The 13,103-nt window shown below is 47.7% G+C and overlaps 1 protein-coding gene across 1 annotated transcript in view; it reads right to left on the reverse strand.

The window, feature by feature from the left end:
* MYBPC2 (myosin binding protein C2) overlaps positions 1–13,103 on the reverse strand; it is a 68,911-nt gene that overhangs the window by 22,298 nt on the left and 33,510 nt on the right. Inside the window, exons 12-18 of the mRNA XM_035134682.2 lie at positions 11,785–11,890; positions 8,350–8,516; positions 8,057–8,222; positions 6,004–6,110; positions 4,431–4,460; positions 3,917–4,056; positions 417–576 (exon numbers count right to left, since the gene is read on the reverse strand). Of these exons, the coding sequence (XP_034990573.2) occupies positions 417–576; positions 3,917–4,056; positions 4,431–4,460; positions 6,004–6,110; positions 8,057–8,222; positions 8,350–8,516; positions 11,785–11,890 (876 nt within the window). The remainder of the gene's footprint in view (positions 1–416; positions 577–3,916; positions 4,057–4,430; positions 4,461–6,003; positions 6,111–8,056; positions 8,223–8,349; positions 8,517–11,784; positions 11,891–13,103) is intronic.

Consider the following 13,103-nt stretch of genomic DNA (forward strand, 5'->3'; position numbering starts at 1 on the left):
TAAAGGTAAAGGGACCCCTGACCATTAGGTCCAGTCGTGACCGACTCTGGGGTTGCGCGCTCATCTCGCATTATTGGCCGAGGGAGCTGGTGTATAGCTTCCAGGTTATGTGGCCAGCATGACAAAGCCACTTCTGGCAAACCAGAGCAGCACATAGAAACACCGTTTACCTTCCCGCTATAGCGGTTCCTATTTATCTACTTGCATTTTGATGTGCTTTCGAACTGCTAGGTTGGCAGGAGCTGGGACCGAGCAACGGGAGCTCACCCCGTCACAGGGATTCGAACCGCCAACCTTCTGATCAGCAAGCCCTAGGCTCAGTGGTTTAGCCCACAGCGCCACCTGGGTCCCTGAAACGGCAGGCTAGCCAGGACTAAAAGACCTGCCCCGCAATTGCAGCCAGCCAGGTTACTCACCCACCACCTTGATATTGAGGGTCGCTATGTCCTCCCCCACCGGATTGGTCACCTTGATGGTGTAGCTCCCTTCGTCTGAGCGCTCGGCACTCTCTATCACAAAACTGCTCAGCTCATTCCTCTCCTCGATACGGACCCGGCCCTCCTTCTCCGCAAAGACCTGAGGAGTGTGGGAGAGCGAGCAAAGATGAGCCAAGTGGAGAAGTACGCGTAACCTCCCATAAAAATAGGGACATCCTAAATTATAATAATAATAATATTTTTGACAATAATTTTTATTAATTTTCAATAATCCAGTGGTAGCCTCATTATAACAACGCCAGGTTACAATGCAATTACTAATCCCAATCATTCAGATGCCAAATTATATAATTTAGGTGGCCTCCCGCATGCCAGAATTGATGGTTTGATAATTTAATTTGTTTCTGCGTTCCAAGATCTTATTCCTCTCCATTCCATTCCATTCAAAATAACCACCCCTTATATAACAACTGCAATATGAACGACATCCATTCGTCTTGACACATTAAACGATTTATAAACTTATAGGTGAAGCGATAGCCTTATTCCTCCTGAGTGTGACAATAATTCTGTCTATAGTGTTCCTTCCTGTCCTTGTAAAAAGTTAGGTCTATCTTTTTCCAGCCGATACTTCCATCATGCCTTGGGTGGAGCTAATATCAATAATAATAATAATAATAATAATAACAATAATAATAATAATACCCCCACCCATCTGACTAGGTTGCCCCAGCCTCGCTGAGCAGCTTCCAATTTATAGAAAAACAGAATAAAACAGTGGAGGTTGTGCACTCTCCTTCCTTGGAGGTTTTTAAGCATAGACTTTAGTTGAGATTCCTGTAATGCAGGGGGTTGGGCTAGAGGGTCCCTTCCAACTTCACAATTCTATGATTAAACATTTAAAAAACAGGACTGATTTCAGATTTCTTCTAAAGATTGTATAGTCACTTAACTCCTTGGCTCGGTGGATCCATACCCTGGCCTACAACATTTCTCCAACAAAAATAGAGATGTCCTAAGGAAAAGCAGGCCACTCTGGGAGCATGGGCGTAGCCAACGTGGGGGCAGGGGAGCAGCTGTTCCCCCCATCAAATAAAACAATAGAACTAACTGACCAATCACGTCGGTTCTGCCCCCCCAGCAGAAGTCCTGCCCCCCCATAACAAAAGTCCTAGCTACACCCACGTCTGGGATCAAATCAGAAATGGGGACGGCTTCTGTAAATCCAGGACTGTCCCTGGAAAATAGGGACACCTGGAAGGTCTGTGTAAGCTGCACCGTGCAGAGTCGATACAGTGGTACCTTGGTTTACAACCATAATCCGTTGTAACCCAAGGCGCACTTTCGCCAATGGGGCCTCCCCCCCCCCAAAAAAAATTGGGTTGTAATCCAAAAAAAGGGACACGCACTTCCAGGTTTGATGTGGTTGGAATCCAAAACGGATGGAATCCAAAGTGGTTACAAACCAAGGTACCACTGTATATGTTTATAACGTCAAAAGCAGAAACAAATCTCGAGCTCTCACAATGGTGCAAACTGGGTTCTAAAACGTGCTCTTCCGAAAAAGAGCACGTGAGGTTGGATCCAAACTAAGTTAGCTGAGATCAATGTTGGGGGGGGGGGCATCAGTCCTGGTTTAAATGTGGAAACTAAAGCAAAAGGATTTCACTGAGAACTAAGGCTGCAATCCTAACTACGTCTACCCAGAAGTAAGTTCCACTGAATAGGGTGTGCAGTTCCGCATAATTTAGTGAGTCACGGTGGTTAGAATTGTGCTGTTAGTGCAACTAGAAAGGCACTAAGACGCAGTGGTCTGGCTGCTCCTTAAAAAGGCCACCCTAGATCCAATGGTATGTAATTACCTATAACAAACCTAGTTGGTCTCTAAGGTGCTACTGGAAGGATTTTTTTATTTTGTTTTGACTTCGTCAGACCAACACGGCTACCTACCTGTAACTAGATTTTTTGGGTAGGGGTTAAAATGTTCTTCTAAGTGTTCTTGCCCGACAGCCACAGATGACTTCTGCTTTGGTGTTGTTTAAACCAGAGGTTCCCAAAGTGAGCAATATTGTCCCCTACAGGGCAGTGGGATCACCTAGTGGGGTGTTAAGGGGCAAGGGCGCACCAGAGGTGTAAAAGACTTCGAAAAGCTGATATCACTGGATGGAGTCCATCATTTTTGCTGAACGAATTGAGCTATATCGTTTTATCTGGATTTTAAATAAATGTGCTATTAATTGTTACCATTTTGAATCTCATTGTATTATTATCTTGGGTTGTGCAAACCACTATTCCAAGCAATGCTTTTTATAGAGTAGGGGGCACTGGGGATGAGTATATGAAACCAAGGGGGCAGGACCCCCACAAAAGTTTGGAAGAGGGGCAGTGGGGAAACATCGCAGAACAACTAATGGCGTAGAACACTGTGCGGACACAGGACAGTCCAGTTTCAATCCGCCACTAATTCATTAGGATTGTGTCAGTGTTGTTGCTGGCATCCATCTGCCTTGGGAGGCAATGAAGGAGTACCCCTTTGAGGGTGAAGTCAAAGTGTTGGAAGGTTGCCTCAATGACATGCTATAGAATACCTGCTTAAAAAGTAAGAAGTAAGTGTGCAAGTAGGACTGGACAAGTTCTTTTGCGACCAGCTTAAGAGATTTTAGAGCACCATCTAATATGCAGGCTGAAACCCTACCTGCCCACAGACTGTCGCGCCAGAGTGGTGCATGCTCTAGTTATCTCCTGCTTGGAGTACTGCGATGCGCTCTACGTGGGGCTACCTTTGAAGGTGACTCAGAAACGACAACTAATCCAGAATGCGGCAGCTAGACGGGTGACTGGGAGTGGCCACCGAGACCACATAACACCCGTCCTGAAAGACCTACGTTGGCCCCCAGGATGTTTCCAAGCACAATTCAAAGTGTTGGTGCTGACCTTTAAAGCCCAAGCGGCCTCGGCCCTGTATACCAGAAGGACAGGCAGGCATGAGGAGAGGGGACGTTGTTCCAGCAAGCAAGTATACCTGAAGGAGCGTCTCCAAGCCCATCGTTCAGCCTGGACACTGAGCTCCAGCTCCAAGGCCCTTTCTGGTGGTTCCCTCACTGTGAGAAGTGAGGTTACAGGGAACCAGGCAGAGGGCCTTCTCAGTAGTGGCACCCAGCTTATGGAACACCGTCCCATCTGATGTCAAGGAAATAAACAACTATCTGACTTTTAGAAGACATCTGAAGGCAGCCCTGTTTAGGGAAGTTTTTAATGTTTGATGTTTTATCCTGTTTTTAATATTCTGTTGGGAGACGCCCAGAGTGGCTGGGGAAACCCACCCAGATGGGTGGGGTACAAAAAATAAATTATTATTATTATTATTATTATTATTATTATTATTATTATTATTACACAGTTCAGGTTTTCCAACCCTGGAGCTGAGGCACTGAGCACAGAATTCACGACATGCTCCCTCCTGCCCCAGCCATGCCTACCTCAGTACCCCTCAGCCAGGTGGCCACAGGTGCTGGTTCCCCAGTGATGGACACGTCCAAGCGCAGCTTGTTCCCGGCAACCACCACAAGGGTGTTTTCATTAGTCTTTCCGGAACAATCCAAGTGGATCTTGGGGGGCTCTGGAGAAACCAGAAACGACTCGAGGGGGGGGGGAATGGTAGACAACCTCTTCTCCACACCACCACATTTAATACCTTAAATTAAGACCCACATTTTCCCCACAGCACAGCTATTCACTGCCTGCTGCCCCACAAGGCTGCAAACAAATGGAAGTTGCCTCTGATGGGTTTTACTTCTTCATTTTTTTTCCATTCCCTCCCTCATTTGTTTTTGAAAAATTGGGAAAATCAGGAAAACATAATTGGGGTTTTTTTTCTGTGCCCCCCCGGGCTTTCACATCTCTACTCTCTGTTTCTTAATGGATATTGGGAAAACCCTCCGGCTTTCATACCCACCCAGCCTCAAAGGATGGCAGGGCCCACCCAGGACTCACCTTGCTTGGGGACATATTCAATCTTGATTTCTAGAATGGGAAGAGAACAAATGGGGAAAGTGAGGAACAGCCGTGAGGAAGTACCTCTGGTCAGTGTGGGATGTTGCAATACCTGCTTCCTCCCTCCCACATTATTTTAGAATTGAAGAGCAGTGGGATTCCACCCCAACATTGTCCCTGTGAGAAATGGGGACATCAAACAAACGCTGTCATGGTGCTGTCAGCGGCTCCCGGATGGTTGCCCAGGAAAGTATAAAGACAAGGAAAAGTTTCTTACCGTCCTTTTTTATTTCAATCTTTACAGACAGAGAACGCAGCCTCAGGGGCGGAAGAAGGGGGCGGTCCTCCCCGGATTTCATCACTGAGGGGAGTGACATTCGGCGCGCCGCCCACCCGCAACTCCCAAGCCTAGCCCAAGCAGTCCGGGGAAGGGGCAGAACTGCACCGCCTTGCCCAGCGGCCTTGCTCCCTCCCCCTCGTTTTGACAGCTCAGGGGAGGCTTGGGAGCATAGCTGCCAAGTCTCCCGTATTCCCCGGGAAATCCCCGTTTTTCCAGCTGTTCCTAGCTGAAAAAATGGATTTTTTTGTTTTCCCCCGGTTTATTCTGGTGCAGCGGCCATTTTGGAACTGGGCGGAGCATGCTCAGAAGCGACTTTTGATGCTGCTCTGCCCAGTTCCAAAATGGCTGCAGTGCGACTTCCGGTCTGCTACTTCCGGCCCGGTCCCTTATTTCTCCGACAGCAACTTGGCAGGTATGTTTGGGAGTCATGGGTGGGCGGCACGCCACTGACCCCCACTCCCGGGCTGCTTCCTGGGGAGGGGAAAGCCTCCCCAAAGCTGTCAAAAGTAAGAGGGAAGGGAGGAAGGCTGCTGGCAAAACAGCGCAACTCCCTCCCCCCCCAGGAAGCAGCCTGCCATGGGTGGCTCACTCCACCCCCATGCCCATGGGCAGCTTGCTCTGCCCCCATGGGTGACACGCCCCCTCGGACGCTCGCCCTGCCCCCATGGCCCCGCCCCCGAGTGCACAGCATGTGCGCTGCTCCGGGCGTCGGAGCACCTAGGTCCGCCTCTGCCCAGCCTCTTGGATAATGGCGTTGTCCCGAGCGAAACTCCACACACACACCCTGTCTCTCTCACTTAATCATTCGTCACTTCTAGGGGTTCTGCAACATGCCCTCTGTCTTTGAGCTCTTTGCTCTCCTACTTCTAAAGCTCGCCGGGATCTGGGAGATGGAGGGCCTGGAATGCTTTCTAGTGACAAAATGTCAGCTCTCCTAGGATTTATCTAGCTTTTCCCCTCTGAGCTGCGACCTCCCGCAAACCCCTGTTGTAAATCTACACTGTCTTCCTCTTCCTCCTCCCTGGAAGGGTCAGGATGGAGTGGCAGTCTCCTCCATTCCTCCTCCTCTGCTCAAACGCCTCCTCACAGCTACGGAAGATCCGTAGGGGCTCAAGTCCCTGAGCATGTCTTTGAGCCAGAAACATGGGTTCTGCAACAAGCGTGGAAACTGGTGTGTTTCACCACGGGGCAGAAGCTCGAGGCCTTTTGCCCAAAGTCCCTCCGTACACTGACCCAGGAAGTTGAGCTTGGCGGACAGAGAAAGAGCATATCCATCAGGGATGAAGGTGTAGTCTCCCTCGTCCTCTGGCCTCACGTCATCGATGACCAGCTTGTGGAACCTGCGGGGTGAGAGCACTATTAGGGGCAAAGCAGGTGGAAGGATGGAAGAGGCTTCCGATCGCAGTCACTGAGAAATGCCCTGTGTTCATAGCGGAAAGAGGAAGAAATCCCGACAAAAGGAGAATGGATTTTAAAGTTAATGGGCTAGGCGGAGGTGGCAAAGCAAGAAAAAAACCACCAAGAGATCAAAAAGATGAGAACTTTGTCGAAGAGTGGAGGTTCTTTTCGGGACGTTCGAGAAAAAGCTATAGCCGAATGAAATCGCAAGCAGGATTTGAATAAAAGGCAAGGGTAGGAGAATAGATAAATGATTGTCATGTAAGTTGTAATTCAATAGGAAATAAATGGCAGTTGTGGCAGCCAATAAAGGAATACAACAGTGCGTGATATCATGGGCTGTCCCCTGAGCCCGCTAGATGACATCGCAAGGGATATTGCCTTAGGAGAGTGAGAAAAATTCTCAGGGACGATTCACACCCCGGCCAGCACCTCTTTAATCTTCTACCCTCGGGCAGGAGATATAGAAGTATAATCAGTCGTATAATTGATGCTTTCGAATTATGGTGCTGGAGGAGACTCTTGAGAGTCCCATGGACTGCAAGAAGATCAAACCTATCCATTCTTAAGGAAATCAGCCCTGAGTGCTCCCTGGAAGGACAGATCGTGAAGCTGAGGCTCCAATACTTTGGTCACCTCATGAGAAGAGAAGAATCCTTGGAAAAGACCCTGATGTTGGGAAAGATTGAGGGCACTAGGAGAAGGGGACGACAGAGGACAAGATGGTTGGACAGTGTTCTCGAAGCTACGAACATGAGTTTGACCAAACTGCGGGAGGCAGTGCAAGACAGGAGTGCCTGGCGTGCTCTGGTCCATGGGGTCACGAAGAGTCGGACACGACTAAACGACTAAACAACAACAACAACAATCAGTCGTACTTACACGCTAAAAAACAGTTTCTATCCGTGGGCTGTTAGGCTGCTGAACGGAAAATAATATAGGGCAACTGACTTTCAGGGTTGGTGTGTTCTGCGGCAAGCACACAGAGTGCAATTAGATTGAGTGTTTGTGGGTGGGGGGGGAGGCTTGGTTAATTTCATTGTACACAGGTTGTACATTGACAATAAAGGTATTATTATTATTATTCCCTTCCTCTCAGGAAATCAGAACATTAACAAAATTTTCAGCACCTGCTAAAAACATTTCTGTTTAGACAAGCCTACCTGGGTATGTGGAATATTGACATGTGCTTTAATCTGTTTTTTAGCTCATTGTTGATTTAAACTATTTTTAAAAAAATCTTTTAAGTACAGTATCTGTTTTTACTGGTAATGTTACTGTTTTTATTCTTCTTGTAAACAACTTCGAGGTTTGCTTGGTAACAATCAAGCGGTAAATAAATTGTATGAAATAATATTCCAGTGCAATACATTAGACCAAGCATCCCCAAACTTCGGCCCTCCAGATGTTTTGGACTACAATTCCCATCTCCCCTGACCACTGGTTCTGTTAGCTAGGGATCATGGGAGTTGTAGGCCAAAGCATCTGGAGGGCCGCAGTTTGGGGGTGCCTGCATTAGACCAGTGTTTCCCAAACTTGGGTCTCCCGCTGTTTTTGGACTACAACTCCCATCATCCCTAGCTAGCAGGACCCAGTGGTCAGGGATGATGGGAATTGTAGTCCAAAAACAGCGGGAGACCCAAGTTTGGGAAACATGGCATATTAGACAGAGAAGTGGTGGCTGGCGCAAGGCCTTCTCATGAGATCTGTGACAGGATTCGAAGCTGGATTTTACAGTCCAAATTCGACGCTCTACCCACAACACCACAGAAGAGTCGCCTCTGCTTAAAAAAGCAAAATGGCGGCCACCAATGGAGCCGCAGAGTCCGCAACTACCCCATATAACACGCTTGGCCCTCAGAGAGCGCTGGCTTCCCTTTAGGCTCACCTGCCCTTGTGAGAGATCGTGATGCGTTTGCTGGGTCGGACCTCAACTCCGTTTTTGTACCATTTGCCGGTAACCTTCTCGTCGGACACTTCGCACTTGAAGACAGCCTGCTCCGCGGCTTTGACGGTAAGGTCAGCAATGCCCTGAAGAACCTCCAGCTGTTTGTCTGGGTGGCAAAAGAGAGAGAGATGAAGAGGACTGATCCCACAGCATCCCACTTGTGGGGCGGGGAGCCATCCAAACCTCTTCCACCGTTTACTGTCTACCCGCCGGTCCAACCATTTCTCACAAACCTTCAACCACAAGGTCTGCCGCTGACTGGCCGCCGTTGGTCATTATCTGGTAGCGCCCAGCATCCTCCTTGGTGGCTTCGTTGATGATGAGAATGTGCTTTTTGCCATCCTTTTTGAAGCGGTACTTGAACGTCTCTTCACGAGTCAGCTCTACACCATCCTTCGACCTGGAGGCAGAAAGAAAGAAAGAAAGAAAGAAAGAAAGAAAGAAAGAAAGAAAGAAAGAAAGAAAGAAAGAAAGAAAGAAAGAAAGAAGAGGAGACTAAGATGGAGAGGGGACAAAGCTGGGGAGACAGTTTTTGTTTGTTTGTTTGCTTGCTTGCTTGCTTGCTTGCTTGCTTGCTTGTTTTTAAAAGGGATTCTGTCAGGTTTGGTTTCTTTCCTTTTCTCATTATTCTAGCCATCATAAATTCAGTTCACCACAGTTCACCATCAGTTTGCAATTTTTTAAAAAAGAAAAATCACCAGAATTATAGTGTACCTTGCTCCTAAGATAGATAGATAGATGATAGATACTATAAGACTACTTTTTAACCCAGGAAAATCTTCTCAAAAGTCGGGGGTCGTCTTGTACGCTGGGTCGTATTTCTTATACGGTGAGTATATCCCAAACTCTATATTTTAACTGGAAAAGTTGGGGGTCGTCTTATACGCCCAGTCATCTTATACGCCGGAATATACGGTAGATAGATAGACAGATAGATAGATAGATTGTAGATGATATAGATATATAGATTGCAAGCAACCTCCCCATGTCTAATGCCGTTATCATCGATGTGTGCCTTCTCCCTAACGTATACTTTCTTTTTTCTTGTTGGAAAACTGCACCACAAAAAGTCAGAGAAGGGTGAATTTCGAAGGATAGGCTGCGTTTTGATTCACACATTGTTTCAGGAACTGAGGCGGCCCTCACATTAAAATGTGAACCGAACTTAATTGCTCCTTCATCCCTAATAAACATTTAGCTGTCTAGACACACTAAGGGAAGTGAAATATACTCGGAGTCGAGAGTGAATTTCATGCTCATTATTCAGCTCATAGTCATCAAGGAGAAGAAGAGAAGAATGGCTCTTTTCCCAAAACCCACCTGCTTATATACATTATTTACACAATGGGCCTTGCGTGATTGGCTACTTCAGGGCTACACCTGTGGGCCAATCAGGTTGTGGATTGACTTCTGCCTGCAGCCTGATTGGCTGCTCCTGCAGGCCAATCAGGTTGCGGATTCACTTCCACCTGGAGTTGGATTGGGTAGCTCCTGCGGACCAATCAGACTGCTGATTCTGAATCCTATTGTTCTAGGATTCAGCTCAGTACATAACAGGAAGGCAAAGGGGGAGGGTGAAATGTCTGCCTGAAGCATGCAGGGTGGGGCAAAAATCTGCACTGAATTTGTGTGTGTGTGTGTGTGTGTGTGTGTGTGTGTAGAAAAGCCTAGAAAGGAGGAAGTTTGTCCTGCAACAGAAAAGCTCCTCCAAAGGCACTGCCTCTTGCAGAGGCACCTTCAATATATTTTGTGTGCAAACGATAAATCCATCGAAGCATATGATGCTTCCTTTTTTTGTATATAATTTTTATTAAATTTTCTGCTTTACAATTTAAAGTACTCATTTTTTTATATCCTTAAGATACCAGTGACTTCCCTTCTTCTCTTTTCATGGTTCATTTTACATATAATAAATCCCTGCATATTTTACAGAAGCTATACCATTCCATTACTATTGCATCCATCAAAACTTATTTACACTGTTGAATTCATCTTAATGTTGCTAACGTTTTCAAGTGTGTACACCATTTCCCCCCATATATTCAATAAACATTTTCCAATCTTCTTTAAACGTATATTCTTCTTGTTCTCTTATTCTATATGTTAGGTCCACAAGCTGCGCATATTTCGTCAGTTTCAGTTGCTATTCTTCTTTAGTTGGGACCTCGTTCGTTTTCCATTCCATTACTATTCCATTCCATTACTATTGCATCCATCAAAACTTATTGCATCCATCAAAACTATTGCATCCATCAAAACTTATTTACACTGTTGAATTCATCTTAATGTTGCCAGAGTTTTCAGCTGTACACAATTATTTCCCATATATTCAATCAACGTTTCCCAATATTCTCTGAACGCATGTTCTTCCTGTTCTGTATGTTAAGTCTGCAAGCTGCACATATTCTGTCAACTTAAGTCGCTGTTCTTCTTTGGGACCTGGCTAGTTTTCCATTTGGGGGCTAACATATGATACTTCCTGATATCGGTGCAAACATCTAGTCCAGGGGGCTCCAACTTTTCACACTGAGTGGGCCACAAGAGTACTTCACACAGAACCCACGGTCCAGTTCGGCACACTGACTTATCGCGTGGGGGGTGGGGAGTGAGGCCAAAATTTGACACACACCCACCCAGCCCTCCTGCTGCCTTCTCAAAGCTGGATAAGTTGGCTTTGAGAAGGAGGTGCGAGGCTCCGACAGGGTCCTAGAGCCCTCCCGCCTCCTTCCTAAATCTGGGAAAACACTAACTAGGCTTTGGGAAGAAGGCAGGAGGACTCCAGAACCCTATCAGAGCCCTCACACCTCCTTCCCAAAGCCCAACACATTGCTTTCCTGGCTTTGGGAAAGCAGTGCGAAGGTTTCAAATGTTTCCAAGGGCAGCCCAAAACATGGGACCACCACGATCTAGACATCTAGACCTGAAGGAGTGTCTCCACCCCCATCGTTCAGCCCGGACACTGAGATCCAGCGCCGAGGGCCTTCTGGCGGTTCCCTCATTGCGAGAAGTGAGGTTACAGGGAACCAGGCAGAGGGCCTTCTCGGTAGTGGCACCCGCCCTGTGGAACGCCCTTCCACCAGATGTCGAGGAAATAAGCAGCTATCCTATATTTAAAAGACACCTGAAGCATAGCTGCCAAGTTATCCCTTATTTTAAGGGATTTTCCCTTATGCTGAATAGGCTTCCTCGCGAGAAAAGGGAAAACTTGGCAGCTATGCTGAAGGCAGCCCTGTTTAGGGAAGTTTTTAATGTTTGATGTTTTATCGTGTTTTTAATATTCTCTTGGGAGCCGCCCGGAGTGGTGGGAGAAACCCAGCCAGATGGGTGGGGTTTAAACAAACAATTATCATCATCATCATCATCATGGGGAGACTCAGCCAGATGGGTGGGGTAGGGGTACAAATAATATATTATTATTATTATTATTATTATTATTATTATTATTATTATTATTATCTATTGTGACCAACAGCAACTTGCCAGGGCCTTTCACCTTGCCTGATCATTTTAACAGGAGATCTCAGGGATTGAACCCAGGACCTTCTGCAAGCTTCGCACGTGTGAGAAGGTTCAAGAGGCAGCTCTACGGAAGCCAGGGCTGGAGCGGGAGGGGGTTGTTCGGATGATGCCAATGGTCTGGGCAGGGGAAGGATGGGCAGGGAACTTACCACATCACCTGGGCTCCTTCCTCAGACACTTCCACTTCCATCTCCACCTTGTCCCCAACGAACACTTGCTGGTCATCCAGGGCACCCACAATCAGGACAGGTGGTTCTAGGGACAGACAGACAGCATGGCAAGGGCACAGCTCCAGGGCCAGCATCAGGCGGTCCCAAACAAACCTCTCCAGCCCATCCCCTTTGCCTGTCCCCAGCCACCTTGGCATCTTACTAACTTTGCTAAGTTTGCCCAGCCAACTGTTGTTTTCTGTATTTGCAGCACCAAATGACCTCCCTGGGGGAATTTGTACATCGCTTTCATTGTAAAAAAAACCCTCTAAGGTAGGTGTGTGTGTGGTTAGTATTATTGTTGCTGGCATCCATCCATCTCGAGAGACAGTGGAATGTACCTGGAGACTCACAGCACCTGCTGTGGCTGCAAACACCGGTATGGTTAGTGGTATCAAAAGCTGCTGAGAAGTGTACAGGAAGCCACATGTTTGCATGTTCTCTGTCCATCTCTCAGCACAAGTTGTGCTGGAGTTGTCAATATCTGTCTGGATCGAGAGAAAATGGAACGTGCCTCTGGGAGCAAAGTCAAACTGCTGAGTTAACAGCACCCAAAGTCACCTCCCGGGGGCGCAAGCCTGGGTAGTGTGTATGGAGGTCCTGGGCTGCACAGAATACAAAAGCCTCACTGATGTGGTCCAAAGGAAAGCAGAGCAATATGCTTGGCACCAGCTTGGCTGCAGGAGTTGCTGGAAGGAGGCATACAAGGCACCATCCAACCGTCTCGGGGTCCCCACTCCAGATTTGTGTAGGGTTTATTCCTCAGCCTTTTATTCTCCCCAGGGGCATAGGAAGGGGGTGTGGGGAGTGCGGTCTGCCCCAGGTGTCATCCTTGAGCGGGTGACACTTGGGGGGCGGCACTTACCACGGGGCCTCAACTGCAGCGCGCCTGAGCCACGTGTCTCTCCTGGGAGTGACGCGGTGGCTCGGGGCCCGTGCTGCCCGTAAACGACAGAGTGGGGCTTGCGTCTGCCTGGCGGACTCTGTGGGCAGCTTGCCGCGGTGCCTCTATGCACAGATTGCCATGCCGCCCCTGCCGCTTAGCTAGCTACACCCCTGATTCTCCCAAAGATATCCCACAAGGCAGTGGGTTTGGATTGTTCCTCAGGGTTTACTCCCAAAGCCTGTCTCACAAACAGAGGTTCAAGATCTGTGTTCTCCTTCCCAGTTGGACGAGCCCAATCTGCCCCTCATTCGCCTCCAAAGCTCCTGCAGAAACCACCTTTTTGACTGTTGAACCTGGTCTCACCAGCTCAATC

Source organism: Zootoca vivipara, chromosome 13 (genome assembly GCF_963506605.1).
Source record: "Zootoca vivipara chromosome 13, rZooViv1.1, whole genome shotgun sequence".
Lineage (NCBI taxonomy): Eukaryota > Metazoa > Chordata > Lepidosauria > Squamata > Lacertidae > Zootoca > Zootoca vivipara.